The sequence below is a fragment of the Panthera leo genome, chromosome A2 (genome assembly GCF_018350215.1).
Source record: "Panthera leo isolate Ple1 chromosome A2, P.leo_Ple1_pat1.1, whole genome shotgun sequence".
NCBI classification, from domain to species: domain Eukaryota; kingdom Metazoa; phylum Chordata; class Mammalia; order Carnivora; family Felidae; genus Panthera; species Panthera leo.
This window is the reverse complement of record NC_056680.1, coordinates 81,102,254-81,123,457: the sequence shown is the minus strand read 5'-3', so window position 1 is coordinate 81,123,457 and position 21,204 is coordinate 81,102,254. Positions and strand designations below refer to the sequence as shown.

At 36.0% G+C, this 21,204-nt stretch overlaps 1 protein-coding gene across 6 annotated transcripts in view; it reads right to left on the bottom strand.

Annotated features, from left to right (window-relative positions):
• Positions 1-5,507: 5,507 nt before the first annotated feature.
• PTPN12 (protein tyrosine phosphatase non-receptor type 12) overlaps positions 5,508-21,204 on the bottom strand; it is a 103,523-nt gene continuing 87,826 nt past the window's right edge. For 4 of the 6 annotated variants that reach the window (XM_042916259.1, XM_042916280.1, XM_042916300.1 and 1 more), the window contains 6 exons: positions 15,609-16,585; positions 11,450-11,527; positions 10,633-10,700; positions 9,678-9,708; positions 6,701-6,808; positions 5,509-6,473 (listed from right to left, as the gene is read on the bottom strand). In XM_042916259.1, coding sequence (XP_042772193.1) covers positions 6,412-6,473; positions 6,701-6,808; positions 9,678-9,708; positions 10,633-10,700; positions 11,450-11,527; positions 15,609-16,585 — 1,324 coding nt within the window. In that variant the 3' untranslated portion in view covers positions 5,509-6,411. Of the gene's footprint in view, positions 6,474-6,700; positions 6,809-9,677; positions 9,709-10,632; positions 10,701-11,449; positions 11,528-15,608; positions 16,586-21,204 lie in introns of those variants that run through there. The other 2 variants (XM_042916270.1, XM_042916310.1) reach the window with 2 other exon arrangements.

The following is a 21,204-nucleotide window of genomic DNA, read 5'->3' as shown; positions in this document are numbered from 1 at the left end:
GGATTTGAGCCCTGCATCAGGCTCTGTGCTGACAGTTCAGAGCCTGGAGCTTGCTTCAGATTCTGTCTCCCTCTATTTCTGCCCCTCCCCCCTCACTCTCCATCTCTCAAAAGTAAATAAACATTTAAAAAAATGCCTAATACGTATTACAATCAGAATACATTTTAGGGCTAAAATAGAATTAAAGTGGCATTCTTGAGTTTCTCTCAAAAGCTTCAGATTGCAAACTGCAATCATTCTTTTTATTGCTTCCCTTCACATTTAACACTTTTTTTAGTTTAATTATTAAAAAGCCCTTAATATATATGTATACATGTTTTCAGAACAGAGCCAACTATTCAGTTTGGAAACCATGGATATATTCTTGGGAAAGTACTCCCAGTTAGTGGATAATGTTTTTGACCACTCTGTACTTTCGAGCTGGCTCCAGGAGCAGGGACAAGTATATAAGCAACATATTATTAAGCTCCATTCAATGAGTGTATTGATGTGGGTGCTTTAAATCATATGTCAAGAGGTATTAAGTTTGAAAATATAAAGACTGAATAGAAGAGTGCTTGGGAATGTAAATCAGAACCAGGTGTGGACTATCTTAACATGTGCTATGGTTTTGGATTCAGTTCACCTATTCAGCTGACATTTATTTTTTACTGTATGTCAGGACAATGTTTAAGAAAATACATATATTCAAAATCAGTTCTCCTTTGTACATTTAGCTGTTTTTAAAGTGTGTGTGTGTGTGTGTGTGTGTGTGTATACACACACATACATGCCAACTTTTTACTAAATATCATAGTCCTTTCTCTCAAGGGGCTAGTTTAGTAGAGCAGAAAGTCTAAGTACATTGGTAAATAAATAGGGTGCAGTATAGACAAAGAGAATGGTTCATGGACTTGATGAGAAATAGGATGAAATGAAGGACTTAACAAGATACAACAGCTGAATTAGACTTGATAGATGAGGAGGGCTCACCAGAACAAGGACAAAGTGGGGTATTCAAGACAGAGGGTTTGGCATGAGTCAGGTGTAGGGGCTCAGGAAACTCTAAGTACAGCTGACCTTTGTACAACACAAAGATTAGGGACCCCTATGCAATCAGAAATCTGTGTATTGACTTTTGACTTAACTGCTAATAGCCTACTGTTGGAAGCCTTACTGATAACAGTCTATTGATACATATTTTGTATATTGTATGTATTAAATACAGTGTTCTTATAATAAAGTAAGCTAGAGAAAAAATATATTAAGAAAATCATAAATAGTGGAATACTACTCAGCCACAAAAAAGAATGAGGTCTTGCCATTTGCAACAACATGGATAGATGTAGAGGGTATTATGCTAAGTGAAATAAGTCAGAAGAAAGACAAATACCATATGCTTTCCCTTATATGTGTAATCTTAAAAAAATGAATAAAGCAGAAACAGACCCATAAATACAGAGAACAAACTGGTGCGTGCCACAGGGGAGAGAGATGGAGGGATGGGTAAAATGGGTGAAGGGGAGTGGGAGGTACAGGCTTCCAGTTATACAATGAATAAGTCATGGGGATGAAAGGTATAGCATAGGGAATATAGTCATTGGTAATGTAATAGCATTCATTGTACAGTGAAGATGGTAGCTACAACTTATGGTGAACATAGCATAAACATAGAGTTGTTGAATCAGTATGTCATACACCTGAAACTAATGTAACATTGTATGTCACTTCAATATTGAAGTACACTTCAATATTGAAGTACACTTCAATAAAAAAATTATTTTTAAGTTTTTAACAAAGAAAATCACAAGGAAAATTTAATTACAGTACTATACTACACTTATTGAAAAAAATCATGTGTAAGTGGACCCTTGTAGTTCAAACCCTTGTTGTTCAAGGGGCAGCTGTAATTCATTGTGTCCAGAGCACAGATACAGAGAAAAGGCTCCAAAGGGCAGCAGCAGGTAGATCTTGGATGGGGTCTTGCATCCAAGTCACTGGATTTCATTATGCACTAGAATCACCTATGGTGCTTGTTTAAAATGCACATTGCTTATCCCCATTCTAATTCAGCTCTAGGGTAGGACCCTGGAACCTGAATTTTAAGGGCACTCTCTCAAATATTCTAATGCAGGAGAACCTGGGCCACATTTTGAAGAAGTATTACCATAGACAGTGAGGAACCATTAAAGATTTTTTAGGGAAAAGGTAACAATTAGAAGAGGTCACCAGCAGGTCAGACTGGCCTTTTAAGATGAGTCTGGTGGTGGTAGTGAGGAAGCTGGATTGAAGAGATGAGAACCTAGAGTGCAGAATACACCAGATGACTGGGATGGGTAATGGGAGGGAGAGGATGCCATTCACCAAGGTAAGGAACATGTTTAACCTAAATCAAGTTTCAACAAATACAAATATGAAGATTTACCATATTACTGCAAAAGTTCGTTTAAATAGCAAATTCTTCCTGAGGTTTCTGTGCTGTCATGGTTTCATTCCTGGCTATATTAATTCCCTCTTACTGATATCCAGTCTGGACATTTCTTATGAACTTCGAATCTACCTATGGACTATCTACCTCCTGGCGGTTATCTCAAACTCAACATTCAAAATTGAGCTTTTTCCTTTCCCAGCCAGAATCCTGGGAATTTAAGAGACCCTCCCTATCCCTCATACCCATCTAGTTATCTAAATAGGAATAGGAACTCCCTGTTATAAATTCAAGCTCAGAAGATAAAGACAAATTGATATTCAGTAAACTCTTCACATTCAAGAATTTAATGTTCATAGTTTCAATGATTTCAAGTGACCTCAGGGATTCAGAACATATAGTTCTGAAATTTCCCTCAGGCAAAAATCTTAACCACAGACCCCACGAGGCTGTTATACTTAACTAAGTTACTCAGCTAATGACTGAGCCTGGCTCAGCACTGACATAACTATGGCTTTATTGCTCTCTGTTTATCTGTTTATGGAGAAAATGTCCATAAAGTCAAAAGTATTAGAGTGAAAAGTACTATTTATGAAAAATTGCTCCCAAAGGAAAGCTAACTGATAGTGTTATGAAGGAAATAGAAAGATTTAAAAGCCTTTGTACCCTTAGTTATACAAGGTAGAGGTTTTGGATAAAGCAGCAGGATGAATTTGGCAGTGGTTTATCTCAGATACAAATGAGCTTACCATATGCTTTACACAGAAAAAGAAAAATGAGTAACTGTTCTACTCACAGTTCCAACCAGTATAAAAACTAATCCTTGGGAGAAAGCTAAAGCTAGAAAAAGACAATTTAAAATCATCCTGAGGATAGGCAATAGAATAGAAAGAAAAATCTAGAAACTGACTCACAGATCAATGGATACATAACTGGTATCAATGGATACCTGACAAAACTGTAACAGTGGAGCAAGGACATTAAATGGTGATTGGCCAATGGGGGAAAAAAAATCATTCCCTGAACAAAAAAATGGAACATTAGATAGAAATACGTACTCCGATCACAACCAACACCACTTTGTACCCATTAGAAAGGCTAAAATGAAAATTAAGGGCACTACCAAGAAATATATAACAATTGGAACAACCACTTAGGACAACTGGCAGTATCTACTTACTAAAGGCAGATATGTATGTGTACCCTATGATCCCAAAATTCCACTCCTCGATATTCTTTTTTTTCAACGTTTTTTTTTTATTTTTATTTTTGGGACAGAGAGAGACAGAGCATGAACGGGGGAGGGGCAGAGAGAGAGGGAGACACAGAATCGGAAACAGGCTCCAGGCTCCGAGCCATCAGCCCAGAGCCTGACGCGGGGCTCGAACTCACTGACCGCGAGATCGTGACCTGGCTGAAGTCGGACGCTTAACCGACTGCGCCACCCAGGCGCCCACCACTCCTCGATATTCTGCCAACAGATGTATGTACTACATGTACCAAATAACACATTAAAAAATGTTCATAGTGGCATAATCTGTAATATTCCCAAACCCAAGCCATCAAAATGTTTGTTAATGGCAGAATGGACACACTGTGGTACATTCATACAATGCATAACTCTATAGCAATGAAAAAGAAGTAACAGCTACTCATATGGTAATGAAGAAATCTCAGAAGCCCAAGGGGAAAGGTTCTTAGTGGCTGATCCTATTTTATTGCTGCATCTAGGTGGTAGTCACACTCAAATGGGTATAAACTTTATGATTATTAGTATGATTTTTGCACTCTTCTGAATACGTTATATATTTTTTTAAATGTTTGCTTACTTTGAGAGAGAGTGAGAGCGCAGGGGAGGGAAAGAGAGAATCCCAAGAAGGCTCTGCCCTGTCAGCAGAGCCTGACTTCAGCTCAAACTCATGAACTGTGAGATCATAACCTGAGCCAAAATCAAAATTTGCACACTTAACGGAGCCACCCAGGTGCCCCTGAATATGTTATTTTTCAATGAAGATGTTCCAAGCAATTCCTTCCCAACATAAAAATGTTTATAAATTATTTTAGTACCATATTATACAAATCATCAAGTACATGAAGGAGCTAAATTCGTTTTACAGTTACACTTTCAGTTTAGGGCGCCTGGGTGGCTCAGTCGGTTAAGCATCTGACTTCGGCTCAGGTCATGATCTCGCTATTCGTGAGTTCGAGCCCTACGTCGGGCTCTGTGCTGACAGCTCAGAGCCTGGAGCCTGTTTCACATTCTGTGTCTCCCTCTCTCTCTGGCTCTCCCCCGTTCGTGCTCTGTCACTCTCTGTCTCAAAAATAAAAAAAAAAATAAATGTTATACTTTTAGTTTAATTTTTTTTAGGAAAATGATATGCTATAGAGGTGTCTGTGTCTTGTGAATGTCAAGGGTCCACTGTATTCATATTTCCTTATGACCAAAACATGGGAAAAATTTGAAATCCTAAGGAGCAAACACAAAGACCAATGAGCTTTAAAAAAAATTGACGTGAAATGATAGTTTTATTTTCTCCTCTGCAATAATCCTTCTACTCAGATATGGTCACTCTCTTACTTTAGTGTTATAATTTCTTCTCTCTTTGTATAATTTTTTCAAAAGTTTATTTATTTTGAGAGAGATTGAGAGAGAGGGGGGAACCCAGGAGGGGCAGAGAGAGAGGGAAAGAGAGAATCCTAATCAGGCTCTGCGCTAACAGTGAGGCTTGAACTTAAGGACCATAAGATCATGACCAGAACCGAAATCAAGAGTCAGTGGCTTAACTGAGAGAGCCACCCAGGCGCCCCTTTTATCTCTTTCGTATGCAGAGGGAAAATATAGACATCCATTAACTTTAATCCCTGGTGTTAGAATTCAAATTTGGGACACCTGGATGGGATCTATGCTCCAGTTGTAGGATGGGAAGAAACCAGTTCCCCCTTCCTAACCTTACCTCTGTTTGGTGTTTTACTGGATCTTATTAGGCAATAATGAGAAGGATGCCTAGGGCTGACACAAGGATAAGCATTAGAATTAGTAGAAGTATTGGAATTCTTTAATTAAGAGATTAAACTCCATTCACACTCATGACTTAAACACTGGAAGGTGGATACGAACTCTAATTCCCTTGGAATAAGGAATGAAAAACCAAGACAAGTAGGCACTGTAAAATTGTTTCTGTTTTTTTTTTTTAATGGCAGGTCAAATATCCTGAAACATACATATATTTTGATAGTCTTCTAATCCCACTTGAGTTCAAATATTAAAGTAACACACACACACACACACACACACACACACACACACTCACGAGCTAAGAGAATTCAATATTGTTCCAAGGCACTTACTGAATCTCCATGACTAGATGAAAACAAGGACAATTAGGATGGACAATTAGACAGTATATAATATAAAAATAACTTTTTGCTTACAATTTACAAAATGTATTATTATTACAATCTTTGATCTCTGATAACCTGCAACGCTGGCTGCATGAATCCAGCAATTTTAAAATTCAGAAACTATTTTCTAAAACTTCAGGGCAAATAATTTACAAATAAGGTACACAAAGATTTAGACCATGCAGAAATTTCTTACATCTTCTGTTAATAATATTTTATGACTGCAACTTTATCAAATTATATACCTACTTGCCCTGTACATATACAAAATAATGCATACATGATAAAACATTAGCAAAAGAGTAGTCCTTAAACTCAATTTATCATAAAAGTATTACTATATTAACATGTCTACAAGCAGCGTGTAACAGGGTTAAGAGACATTAAGGCAATAATACTTGAAGTTACAAAATAAACCATATGTAATACTTTTTCCTAAGTGTAGTATAAGGCAGGTAGATGGTCCTAGCAAAAAAAAAATACTAAGGCAACAATCTACACTGCTGTTAGTCCCACGTTTTTAAGATGGAATACTATAAATCTGGCTTTCAGTGGCACTTGAATTTTCCAGTCTAATTTAAAGTGTCTGTTAGCTCCCTGAATCATGTCCATTCTGAAGGTGGATCTCTTGGTCCTTTGGGTTTTCCACAGCGATTACGAAAACCTATAATCAAAATGCCATAGTGATTAGTGTTCAGAAATGTATTTTAATTTACTAAAAACTCTTAATTTGCTTTGGGTAGTTTATTTACGAACCTGAATAAATCATAGCACAAAGTTTGATAAACTTTGCCTTTCTAAGGAAAGCCTGAAACGATGGCAAATACCCTTTTCTCATTCTTGCCAGCATTAACTACATAAAGTTTTTAAATTATTTAGTAAACAAATTACCAATATCTGTGGCCTCTGTTGGACTTTCTGATAGTTGGTCTTTCTTGTTACTGAAAATAGGTGGACATTCTGTACAAGTCTCTATGTGAATACCTCCTGCTGGATGATCTAAAATGCAAAATAAAGATTGTTAATCACCATCATTTGTAGCATCATATATAGAATCCTCTAATGATTTTAATGTGTGTATTAAATTAAAAGAGCAAGTTTTCTCTCTTGGACATCATAATTTCAGAGGCCCAGATAAATATAAATGCAGTGACGAACACAGGAAATCGTGTTAGGTGTTCTCAAGGGCACTTAGACATCTTCAGTGAGTAGTTCTGCAACGTATGGATTCTCCTTATGCTCTTAAAATTTTATTTAATAAACTTCAATCTTGCTGTATTATATTTCCTTACAGTACTCATACTACGTGCCAATGTCCTAAGGCAATAATAGCAAGTGAACTGCTTTTATATGGAAATCAATGGCAATCAAGTTCATAGTTAATTGATGGACTACTGGCTTCTAACAGTAGTAATTCTTTGAAAGTTTTACATCAATTAAATTTTAGTTTACTTACTTAATCCCCAATGCATAAGATTAGCAACAAAAGAAATTAACTACTATGATTTATTCTTTCACAACCATTATCATATCCTCTATAACTCTCTAAGAAACTTATGGAAACTTGGAATTCAAGTCAAATAATACATGACCCTTGTCCTTTGGTGCTTGTAGTTTAAACAGAGTTCAGCAAACTTTTTCTATAAAGGACTAGAAAATAAATTTTAGGCCTTATAAGCAGCATATAGTTTCTGTCACCTCTTCTTCATTGATTTTTGCTTTTAAGTTTTTTTTTTTTTAATAAGTACTACACCCAATGTGGGGCTTGAGCTCATGAGCCTGAGATCAAGAGTCGCATGCTCTACTGAATGAGCCAGCCAAAGCCCCTAAACAGTTCTTTAAAAATGTAAAAGTTATGGGGCTCCTGGGTGGCTCAGTTGGTTGAGCATGTGACTCTTGATTTCAGCTCAGGTCATCATCTTGCAGTTCATGAGTTCGAGCCTGTGTCTGACTCCACGCTGACAGTGTACTTGGGATTCTCAGTCTCCTTCCCTCTCTGCCCCTCCCTTCTTCGCTCTCTATCCCTCTCAAAATAACATTAAAAAAATTTTTTTTAATGCAAAAGTTATTTGTTCAGCTCAAGGTCAGAATAAAAACAAGTCAAGGCCTAGGCTAGAAGGAGAGACTGACAAGCGTATTGTAGTAGTGTGGTAAGTTTTACAGTAAAATGATGCAGAGTGCAATGGAACAGACAGAAGAGGTATGGAGGTGAAACCCAGTGGTGGTGAGCTATTCAAGGACTGGCTTCTAGGAAGAAATGATGACCTAGTCAAAAGGCCTCAGTTTTCTCAGTTAAATAAAAGGTCATCTACTGAACAAGAGTCAGTAGGATTGATTTCAGAAGAAAGTAAAGATAGGAAAACTCAAGGAGAATAGAAAGTGTGCCAGCTAGAGCGGATAAGATAACCAAGCAAAGCTGGGGGCCCAACTGTGGATGAAGATCCAGAACTGTAGGCTCATCTGGAAAACGGAATAATGTTCCCCAGCAGTACTCAGGAATCTTGAGGGATAAAATAAAATGGCACAGGAGTTAGGGGAAAGAAACTAGAGGATAATTTAGAGTAGGACTAGAGTAATGGAGGAATAGTATCTAGATTGGATAAAGAAGAGAAACCAGAAAGTAGTTAACATATATTAGAAAAAAAAAGAATTCAATGATCCACAATAGCAGCAGTATTAATATAATAAAGATATTAGTAATACTATTGCTTCCATTTTGAGTGCCTATCATGTGCCAACCACAGTGTTTGATAGCCCATATATGTGATTTAAATAAGTCCTCACAACAGTTTTTTAGGGTAGGTACTATTATTTCCATTTCACAGAGAAAAAAAACTGAGGCTAAGATAAGGTAACTTGCCTGAAGTCATATAGTAAGTAGAATGGTAAAAATGAAATTGTAAACCAGGTAGACTTGACTCTAAAGCCCTATTCTGTTCTTTTCCTTATGTTGCCTCAGCTAGTAGACAGAGTATTAAAAATGTGTAAGATGGAATGGAGCCCCATTAGTCAAAGATGCAGGGAGAGAGCAACTGAAGCAGAATGGAGGGTAAGGGCAGATGATAGATAAACTGAGGGAATTGTATAGGCTAGGATGTTTTGTTGTTGCTGTTTTTAATTTTTATTTTAGAGAGAGAGAAAGAGAGCACGTGAGTGGGGCAGAAGGGCAGAGGGAGAAAGAGAGAGAATCTCAAGCAGGCTCCACACTCAGCATGGAGCCGGATGCAGGGCTCGATCCCACAACCCTGGGATCATGACCTGAACTGAAACCAAGAGTCAGATGTGGACGGTCAACCAACTGAGCCACCAGGTGCCCCTAGGCTAGGACGTCTGATAAGCTGCTTTCATGGTCACTGATTTATAAGAATTAATAATAACTTGATGTATTTTACTATGATAGTACAAGTAATGTGGCAGAAAAATATTCTAACTTGGCATTGGAACAGTGGGTTGAGCTACATAATCTTATTGATCTTCATAAATGCGGAAGTCCTACAAGGAAGAATTCCAAAACAGTTTTTAGAGCTCCAGTTCAATAATCTAGGTTAATTTGGGACATCTATTCAAACCACTGTCAGATCTAGATTCTAAATGTTTTTATAAACAACAGAAAATAAAAATATTTTAAAAATAATTTTTTTCCTATTAGCCTGTAACTACCAATAATAAATGCTGTTACTTTCCAGATTAATAATAATATCTGATACAATAATTAATTTGAAATAATTATACTACACAGTTCAGGTTCTAGAAGTGTCCTACATATTCTCACATACAGAAATAACCAAGTAAATAACACACACCATGAGGCATGCTATTTTATGGAGATTAATCTCTCTATAACAGAAAGAAACAAAATCTAACTTACCACATTTTTCACTTCCAGGGGTTGTCAAGCCCTAAAAGGAAGACATTTTAATAACTATTACAATATATCTCTTTTAGAAGAAATAACAGAAAATGTGGTCTGTTATGACTGTATATCCCAAGAAGTCAAGATCTACCAAAATTTTCAGTGTTAAAGGGAAAGAAAACAATGGTGTTTTCAATTAGGCTTAAAATTTTTAAATGTTACGGTATTTTATACTGGAAATAAAAAGATAGGGGAATTACTTTTTCCTTGTGGATGGAAACTGAAATGCAGGAGCAACTACACAAAGGAACATACACACAACTCCCATTTTGCCCATATTCTACGAATTATGATATACATTGTAACACATAAATAACATCATTATTACAGGTTACCACTATTTTATATATGCCAAGTAAAGTATATTGTTTCTTAATCATTGTAAGATGTGCCCTAATTTGGGGGATATTAAAATATGGGGGAAATATGAAAAATGTTAATATTGATGAAAAATGGTATGGAAACATGGCTAATATATTTAGCTGTCAAACATTTGCTGAATGTGAAAAGGAAACCTCATGTAACCAGACAAACCAAAGGATGGGACTATGTACTTAGTGTTATAATGGAAGGAACAAATTCTAAGAAAGTACTGTGACCCTGAAAATGTTAACTCCTATTCCATTCACACTTCCAAAATGACTTAAAACACGGAGTAATTTACAGATTTTAAAAGCAGTCTAGGAAAATAATACTCTGTGATGGCCATATGTAGATCATGTTGCCCTTTTTAAAAATTTCAGATCTCACATTTTATGTAGGGTTTTCATCTGAAATCTTACCATAAAAAATGCTGATCAAAAGTTATATTTAATAGTCTTAAGGTGACAGTTATTAAACAACTATAAGATAAATTAACAAAAGAACAAAAATACTAAGTTATAGCTGTTCCAATCCCAAAAGGACTCACTTCAGATATTTTTTGTTCGGACTGTTCCTGACTTTGAGGTTCACTCCATTCAGATCTCATAGGTGTATCTGAGAAAAATAAAATCTTACAATTAACATCTTTAATTCCTGAATTTCTTGCATTAAAGATGCAAAAACAGACCCTATAGATTTTTAGAAACGATCACTTCCATAAAATATTTTATTTCTATTAATTTAAGAAAATATAGTTTACTGTTATAAGCTCATGGTAATGTATACATGTGGCAGACTTAGATGTATTTAGTAGTATTGAAGTACACGGCTTCACTTTCCACATTCTTGAAATCAGTTAAAATTAATAAAATATTGGTAAAAGGTAACTTAGGTAAAATTAGGGAGGACCCCACCAAGCACGAGACATTGTAAATATATTAAGCTGTTTCTGTACTCTTTTTTTTTAAGAAGAGACAGAGAAGAAATATATTATCAAGACTTTGAAATATCACTTTCTCCCAGTTCTCAGTGATACTCATGTGGCCTTAAGTGTCCTTCAGTTAACACCAACTGAGTTGACGCCCAACTACAACCCAAATTAAATATTTACTTACCTAAACTGGCACCCAGTGAAGCAATTAATGTCTTTTAATAAATGCTATTTTTAATGAATGAAAAGAGTAAAGTATTTTTCAAAAAAATAAGTATTTTTCATTCAAGGAGTTAAAAACATTTGTCAATATCAAGTCAAACCTTTTTTTGAATTTAATTATGCAGCTCAATAGCAACTAGACTAAAATAAGCCATGTTTTTCAGAGTTTATTATTACAGTACAATAATAAAAAAGCAGAAGAGACACTCACTATGTTCACTTGCTAACACAAAGGATTCAGGAGTTCTTTCAGGTAGGGGAGGAGGTGAATCTTCACTAACATCAACATCTATATTAAATACATAAAATTCAGACAAATTATGAACTTGTTAAAGAATATTAACTCATTAAAAATGAACTTGTTATCTAAACTAATATAAGAGAGAAAAGTCATTTCCACAATTATCTAAGAACCAGTTTTTAGTGTTTATTTTTAAAAAATGTTTATTTTTGAGAGAGAACGCACGAGTGGGGGAGGGGCAGAGAGAGGGAGATAGAGGATCTGAAGCAGACTCTATGCTGACAGCAGAGAGCCCAATGCAGGACTCGAACTCCTGAACCATGAGATCAGGACCTGAGCCAAAACTGGACACTTAACCAACTGAGCCACCCATGTGCCCCTAAGAGAAATCGGTTTTTAAAAATGCAAATAACAAACAAGAAATCCTCACTACTCAACTTGTTACCAAGTATTATTTAATGAGCAAAGCGGAATGAACTCATTCACTGCTGCGCAGAGAAAATGATTCCTGACTTTCCTGATACCCTGCAGACATCACTGTCCTCTCAGTCTGAAGACAGCCTTCAGTAGAAAAGCCAGTGGGCAAGGGACATCTCGTTTGGGCTTGCAGATGATGTTTTGAGTACACAAAGGAAACCTTTGGTCATTTGACTCAAGCCAGTGTTTCCCAAACTGGAATCAATTGCTTAACTCTCTTCATGAGTTTTGCCATACCACCATACCACCATCTGTCCTCTATTTTTTTTAATTTCTTTTTTTTAATACTCATTTTTGAGAAACAGCACGAGCGGTGGAGGGGCACACAGACAGGAAGGCACAGGATCTGAAGCAGGCTCCAGATTCTGAGCTGTCAGCACAGAGCCCAATGTGGGTCTCAAACCCACAAACCCGGAGATCATGACCTGAGCCAAAGTCAGACACTTAACCGACTGAGCCATTCAAGCGCCCCTGTACTATTTACTTTTTAAGTCCCATTCATTTTTAATTTAACTGTGTCCTTTGGTCATATTTTAAACAGTAATGACTAAAATGGCAAATCTGAAGTGTTTGTTTTCTAATATGCATAAAAGTATTACATTTTTTGAATGTTCATTTAATGCTTAAAATCTTGTGAACAGTGGCATATGACCTACTCTGAGAATACTGACTGAAGCCATATTAAAGCTTTTCACCAGAGCTAAAACAAAATTAGCTCTTGGAAAAGATAATGCACTAAGTAAGCCTCATCAGTTAGCCTTTCTGCATAGGGTAAATGCAGTTTCATTGGAGGTAAAGAAGGAAAATATGAGGATACAATTCCGTGCGTGGGTTCTCCGGTTAGAGAGGATGGAGTGAAGAAAGGGAATGTAAGAATCCTGTATTATTTTGTCTGGGCTTTGACAACTGTTCTCTTTTTAAAAAATGAACAATCTTGCCATAATACTTTGCTATTTAACCATATCTGATAGGCTATGCATTAAAGAGACTGAAAATCAAAGCCTTTTCAGTTTTCAACTAGCATGAGCCAGGTATGATTGCTCTTGTCCTTCCTACATTTATTTAGCCAAAGACCCAAGAAAATACAGCCTCTGGGTCCTACTAAGAATTCCAGTCCAGTATTTTGTATGTCAGTCACTAGTACTGGAACTCTCTCTTGCATATAAAGTGATACCATTAAAGAACCATCCACTTATCCAGTAGTAATAATCTGAGCCATCATCATTCTTCCCCTTGCCCTTTTATTATTAACAGCTCACAAAAAAAAGATAGCTGTTGGAAGGAAAGGATGCATAATTTTGGCACTCTGGTGCCATTTCATAATTAAGTGAACAAATCAGGAAGGACAGTCTTGCTTGGTTACATTAAGTATCTTTCAGAAATTCTATACCTCTTTTTTTCATGGCAGTCTTTATTCTTTAACACTTTTAATTTCTAACTGTGGCTCATGCTTTTCAGCTTCATGTTTTTCTTTCAATCTCTGGACCACCTTTAAGTTATAAACTTCTATTTTAGAGGTTATCAAAAACAGAGACTGCACATTTTACACAGGTTTTTGCAAATCATAACACTAAATGGGGACTCAGTGTAGCCAAGTCTGAGAAATCTTTCAGGAGGCTGAAGTCAATATTAAAATCAAAATTCATAGCCAGTAATTTTTGCCAGGCAGTAACTTACGCAAAAGGTTTTTAGGTATCAAAATAAAATTGTTCTAACTCCCTAACAAGTTCTAAAACAAACAAGGAAACAAAAATCTAATTCTTGTGCCAATGGTTCATCTACAAAGTAACTAGTAACATCAAAAACAGGACTGCTTGCAGCACAGAACACTAACACAGGAAAATCTTCAGTTAATACCAAACTCATTTAGCATAGTTTGGATAGGGCAAAAAGAAATCAAGTCACATTTAGAACTATCTTTGCTTTGAGATACAAATAAAATGCAGAGAAGTGAGCTAGTATACAGCAGGATGACTTAAATATCCTTATACAGTACTTTGCATTATTTTTTAATGTTTATTTTTGAGACATACACACACACACACACACACACAGTGCGAGTAGGGGAGGGGCAGAGAGAGGGAGACACAGAATCTGAAACAGGCTCCAGGCTCTGAGCTGTCAACACAGAGCCCCATGCGGGGTTCCAAACTCAGGAATCATGAGATCATGACCTGAGCCAAATTTGGATGCCTAACCGACTGAGCCACCCAGGCGTCCCAGTATTTTGTATTCTGAAGGAAATTTTTCTATTATCACCGAAAGACTGGTCAGGTGGCAATAACTTTTAATGAGCATATCATATCTTGCATCCTTCCTGCCCTCACACCAAAATTCTATTTCTACCAATGGTTAAAAAAAAATGTATTTCCTAGGTACAAGATAGATGCATACTTGATATACTTCAAAAGCCCAAAATGAAAATTTCTCATCAACCCATTTTCTTGTGTAGTTACAACTTGGCAGTTATTTTTCAAGCTCTGAATTTGAGGAAGAAAAAGATATTAACAGTCTTAAATTATGGCAAACTGGTAAAGTAATGTTTACTGTGGTAACCATTATCTTCTGAAGATCCTTCAAATAACAGAAGAATCAAGACTACAGATTATAATGTAAATTTAGGAAACTACCTTAGATTCTCATTTACTCTACCAGATACATTCTCAAGATTAAAAAACACAGTATGTGTCAGCTGGGGAAAATAAAGGCACCATAGTACGGGTAGTACTTATTAGGTCAGGAACAGAAAAAATTATCACTTAAGTTCACAGTACTTATTTGGTTGCACATTGTAAATACCAGCCTAAATACCATGACCTTTGGTCATGACCAGAGTCCACTGACAAGTAAATGACCACTGATAATCAATCTACCAGTAAATAGCTTTCGTGTTTATTACATTTGCTCTCAACTTTATGGTCTGTTTAAGAAGGCAGCCAGGATTATTTTAGTGGATCAAAGATGAATTTTAAGAACCAGTAATACATCTTGGGAACCAAGTGCACACATCCTCAAAAGCTAACACGGTTTAAAAAAAAGTCAATTAAATAATAGTATCAATGACGTAGATAAGGATATATCCCACTCACTACTAACTGAATTAAATTTCCCATATTCTGCTGAGTAGTTACAGTTTTGCTTCTTGGTTCATCTTAGAGGTAAAAGCAACCTCACGTGCAAGTATAAAAGGTGTTGTATAGTTAAAAAAGCATTAAACGATGATGAACTAGTATTTGTGATAAACATGGATGAAATTAAATGCCCAATGAAGCTGTCTGACAATATTTGTTACTTGAAGCAGTTCTATCTTCCCTAAATTATTTCTAATTATTCAGTCAGATAAATTTTTGACCCACATAAAATACTAAAAACTATTAACATAGGAGGGAAAACTAAAGAGCAAAAAAATTTTCAGTCACAACAATTGAAATACCTTGCAAACAAAATCTAGTAATGCAATTAATCAAATTAAGGTAACAGAGCTTACTTTATTATTAGTTCTTAATAGAAACCTTTAAAAAAGTATCTAAAATAATGAAACTGTGCTGTAGATTCTACAGTGAAATGTGGAACAAAACAATTAATTGATATAGTGCTTAGAACAGTGACTGTAACACAGTAAAAATATTTAAGTGTTAGATACTGTTATTACCTTTTTCAGCACCTGAATGTATTGTTCCTGCTATATCATGTCTAGCAATGGACATTGGCAATACTTTCCTTGTAGAAATGCTTTCAGTACTAGTGGCAGCAGAAACTGTGGCACTTGCTGTTGAAATACTAGTTTTATTCTTGGTCATGGCACCGTCAGAGTTCCTTTCATCTGAGTCCGAGTCATCAGAGTGAAGAGGATTAGTAAAACTGAGGGGTGCTCTAAAGAGAGGCGAGCTGTTATGATGACCTGCAGGATCATGGGTGTCAACTGGTGTTGTGGGGCTTGGTGTTAAACTCACAGTTTTCATCGTTTGACAGTGGAGATCTGAGGGTTTGCCTTCAGATGACTCAGGCATGGGTAGGGTATTTTCAGGTCCATGAAAAGACCACATTACATGTCCTTTCTCATCAAGAGGCAAGCGGTCTGGCCTTGGAGGTGTGCCTGAATTCTTCTGTGATTCTTCTGGTGGAACACCCGGAACTTTATTTGACTGTGTTGCGCTGCAGTCCACACAAGAATTCTGAGAAATATCATCTACTTTAAGATCCCCTGAACTCAATTCCTGGGACTTAGAGGTTTTATCAGTTATACAAGGTGGAGTCGATTTAATTTTAATTGCATGTCCCCTATTCAAGAGTGTGTTCCCATCAAAACTTTTTGGTCCCTCTTGGAGGGGGACCTTCTTAATCTCAAAACTTAAATTTCGCTCCAATTTTTTATCCATCTGTTCAATAGCTGATTCATTTTTCCCTGGAAGTTCTGCTGACTTATTATAGTTTCTGTTGAGGTCTGTTGAATGTTGTTCTGATGAAACCATGTGCAACACTGGCTTTGGATGGTATCTGTCATTGTCCTGCCACACAGTAGTGACTGTTGGAAACGCTGACGGGGGAGAAGGTGTCAAGATGGGTGGCACTGGATGAGGTTCTGGTGGCTGAAGTATTTCTTCCTTGGCATCCCCTTCAACAAGGCAACTGAAAACATTAATAAAAGGGCATCATAAGAATGCTCATCCTTTCATGAATAAAAAATTATAAACTGTCAAAATTTAATGTTTAGTGAGGCAATATATACTGTTTACAAATACAAGAATTTTCATGAAAAACAGGTCTCCTCCCACAGCCCTTCAGTTACCCAGAGACATCAACTTTCAGCCTTTTTAACAGCTGCTTCTAAGATTCACCTCCATTATTTCAAAATATTTCAAAATTCATAAATTATCTTTTTTCCATAAATTGTTATTTCTTGATCTATTTCACACATTCTCCATTATCTTCCTACTAGGTATCTTTTCTATCTTCCCAATACTGTTACAACTTTTAGCTAGTTCAATCTTATCAATATCGATATCATTCTTACCCATGACACTATGATTTCCTATCTTTTCTTATACAACCTCTTATTTTTCTCTAATAATTGCCGTATGTTTCTGATGGCTCATTTCTCTATGCATCATCAATAATTTAGCCCTTCTTTTTTCTTCCACATTTATACACCTCTTCTCAGTTGGTCATGAAACACACTATAGGTAATTATCGATACCACACACGTCCCTCTTAGGCTTTTAGGTCCTTGGTGCTCGAGCTCCAGTGTGTACCACTGACTACCTAGGCCCCACAGAGCTGACGTTCTCTCCAGTAGGACTCTCCTATTTTCCAGGTCCCATACGTAAGGTACACTTCCTTGTTTTGGTGGTTGTATCCTGCAATTTCTTCTTAAGAACTACATATGGGAGGCAAATTTCTTGAGGCTTTTTATATTTGAGTATTATATTTTCAAGGTTATTGATTTTTTGAAAATATACATAATTTTAGATTAGAAATAATTTTCCTTCACAATTATGTAATTCTGATTCCTGCTCCTTTGAATGTGAACTGTGTTTTTTCCCTCTCTTGGAGCTTTTAGGTTCTTTTTTGTTCTTGAGGTTCTACAGTTTCACCATGGAACTTTCAGAATCCATTGCATTATAAATTTTTTTATCTACCAGATTGGAAACTTTCTTTTTAAGTTTATTTGTTTTGAGATAGCGCACACACATAAGCGGGGGAGGAGCAGAGAAAATGACAAGCAGGCTCTGCACTGTCAGCGCAGAGCCCCATATGGGGCTCAAACTCACAAACCGTGAGATCGTGACCTGAGCTGAAATCAAGAGTCGAAGGTTGGGTCCCTGGGTGGCTCAGTCAGTTAAGTGTCCAACTCTTGATTTCAGCTCAGGTTCGTGAGTTTGAGCTCCACACTGTCAGTGAGGAGCCTGCTTGGGATTCTGTCTCAAAATAAATAAGTAAAAACTTAAAAAAAATAAAAATTCATGTTCTTTAATACTGGAAATTTATCTTACTATCTTTTTTCTACTTTGTATTATCTCTATTTCATCTAGGTTCCTTTTTTTCCTGCTTATTTAGGTCTATCTTTCACGTTAGAGATGTTGTCAAATGCCTGATCATCCTGGTTCTGTTCTTAAAGAATGGAGTATTATAAATGACTGGAAGATCTATACACATTATGTAAGAGGGAGGAGGTCTTGAAGCTTGTGGCTTAGAGGTCATGTGGACTGAGTACAGCCTTTGCAACAATACTGGTGGGCCACAACGAGTAAAGTGTACATTTCATCTCTTGAGCTAGTTTTTCAAAAGGGAGGTTCTCCCACCAGCAATCTGAGAGCAAAGGACCTGGAGGATGTGACCATTCAGCATACAAATTCCTGTTTTCAGTAAGGCACTACAACACCACCATCAGTTGGATCTGATGTCCTTGAATCCAAAGACCCCCCTGGTTCAGCCACTCCAGAGTAAATCCTTCCTGTGTGTCCAAATGTGAGAGAGGCAGTCATTTGCTCAATTTGATGTAAGGAATCTGGGGTTCTAAATACTCTTAATAGAAACACTCAAGTCTCCTTGTTTTTAGTCCCATCCTACACACTAGTCTTAAGGGGGACCTCCAATTTCTGAGGTTTTCTGAGAGTTCTTTGGAGAATCATGTTGATTCTTGTGGGCTTCCCCCACCTACTGGAAAGCAAGTTTTAGCTTTCCCTGTTCTGTTAGTCCCTTTACATTGGTTGATAAGCTTTCTACTTTCCACAGTTCTGTCATCATCCTTCTGCTGCCATCCCTCTCCAATTTTGTTTTTAAAATCTTCATACATTTTTATATTCCTTCACAATAATTTTAGGAAGTTTAGGGAGGGACCAGAGTTAAATGTGTTCAAACAGCCTTATTTAACCAATAATCTTGTTAAGTACTTTTGGAAACAGTGTGCAGGATGTTGAAAATACACAATAAACACATTCTTAGCTACTCATATTTTTAAAAAGCTTTACTGAGGTAGAGTTGATGTACAAAAAACTATACATATTTCATGTATAAAATCTGATGAGTTTGGACATATGCATATACCCATGATACCATCACCACAATCAAGGTAATAAACATACATCATCACCTCCAAAAGTTTCCTTGTGTCCCTTTGTGGGTTTTTGTGGCTACTCAAATTTGGTAATTACACTAACAGATTTCTTCCTATCCTTCTTTGATTTAAGGTTGGTTGGAACAAGGCTTAAAACACTTAAATAGCACTTTCATGTACACAAAAATTGGAAGCCCAACCACAAAAATATATATGCTACAAATGGACTTTCCACTATAGTAACCGACACTCATGTTTTTACTAGATACTCTGATATATGACTTGCATAATTCTTATTGTAAATACTGGTTTTAATATCCTCTGTTTTGAGGAAGGCATAGATTTCACTTCTCAAAAACAAAGCAAACCATTCAGGACCTACCACATGCTAGGCATTATACCAGTACCAGAAGAGGACAGAACAATGAACACAACGGTTCGGAAAAACAGTGAAAAATAAAACTAAAAAGGTAGATTGAAGCTATACTGTGAAGGCTCAGAACTTCACACTAAGACATTTGGACTTTATAATAATAATAAATTATATTTAATTTGTTTGACCAAGTCTTAAAATGAGTGACTCTATAATTTGTTATGTTACATAAAATCAGAAAATTACTTTTCTTACAGTAATTTAGGCTGGATTCCATATGGGGTGGAAACAGTAAGGGAGTGAAGAAAATGACTACCAAAAAATTAGAACAGAACACTTTCAAAACAAAAACTTTCACTACTCTCTTTTTTTAGGGAGGTAATACCATATAATGAAGAAAACATTACTGGACTAGAAGATAGGAGACTTGTGTTCTTGGTTGAACTCAGCTAGCCTATTCACATCAGTTCTTTTGGAAAACAGCTATTAATATCCCTGTGATCAAGATTACTGTAAAAGTCACTGTGTTCATGACATCACTTACCACTCTGACATATCACTGACTATCTACAGAATGAATAGAGAATACATGGCAATCTAAAAAAGGAAGATGAGAAAACATAAATATAGGTGTTGTATCAATGCTAATGATTACTTTTGATATAATGATTAACTTAATAAAAAAAGGTTTTTTTGATGTCTTTACTTTTGACAGAGAGACAGAGAGAGTGCTAGCAGGGGAGGGGCAGAGAGAGACAAGAGACACAGAATCCAAACCAGGCTCCAGGCTCTAAGCTGTCAGCACAGAGCCTGAGGCAGAGCTCAAACTCACCAACCTTGAGATAATGACCTGAAGCAAGTCAGACTCTTAACTGACTGAGCCCCAGGCACCCCAATATAATGGTTACTTTATATTCTATATAGCTTAAACTTTGGAATTGAGAAAGATGTTCTACTTGTGTTTATCCTTTATTTCTTGGTTTTATTATATATTCTGACCCCTATCAATAACTTTTTAAAATTATGCCTGAGATCAAAAATATTTCTAAAGTGAAAAGAAATAACACAAGAATTAGAGAACTATAGTAAGCATACATATTTTTGCATTTTGCCAAAATCTACCCTTATTTATCTTAAAGAATGCAAATTGGGAATGAATAATTCAATTAGAACTTTAAAATTTTAATCAGTCAAATAAATCACTTTTGTCCTTTATGATTTCCTTTATCCTTCTATTATATTCCCTTCTACAAGTCTGTCAAACATTATTATTTTTTAGGTCAAACATTATATTTTGTTTCAATAATTTGACTTTCTGTATTTAATCACCTGAAGATTGCCTTGGTATTTGGTATAAGGATCTAAATATATTTTTCTTCAGATGATTAGTAATATTATATTATGACTTTATAAATAACGAAACCTTTTCCTTCTCCCTATTTAGTATATATTAATTCCTAACAAGATCTATTCCCTAGTTGTTGGTTCAACTCCATTAACTAGTATATTCTTATACCACTGACAGACTATCTTAACTATTACAGTTTTCTAGTTTTTAAAAGAGTTGGTCCTTGCTTATCACTATTTTCATCCAAAGTTTTCTATGTTATTTCTCTTTGCTCATCCAAGTTAACATTATATTGTCAAGTTCAGAAAAGATCCGGTTAGTATTTTAGTGAAAATTGCATCAAATATGAAAATAAATGATATTTTAAGTATCACTGCGAAAGCTCAATTACATTTAACTTTTCCAATCAAGAACACTTAATTTTTTTTCAATAATACAAATGAAAATAATTCTACCTAAGGTTCCACTTT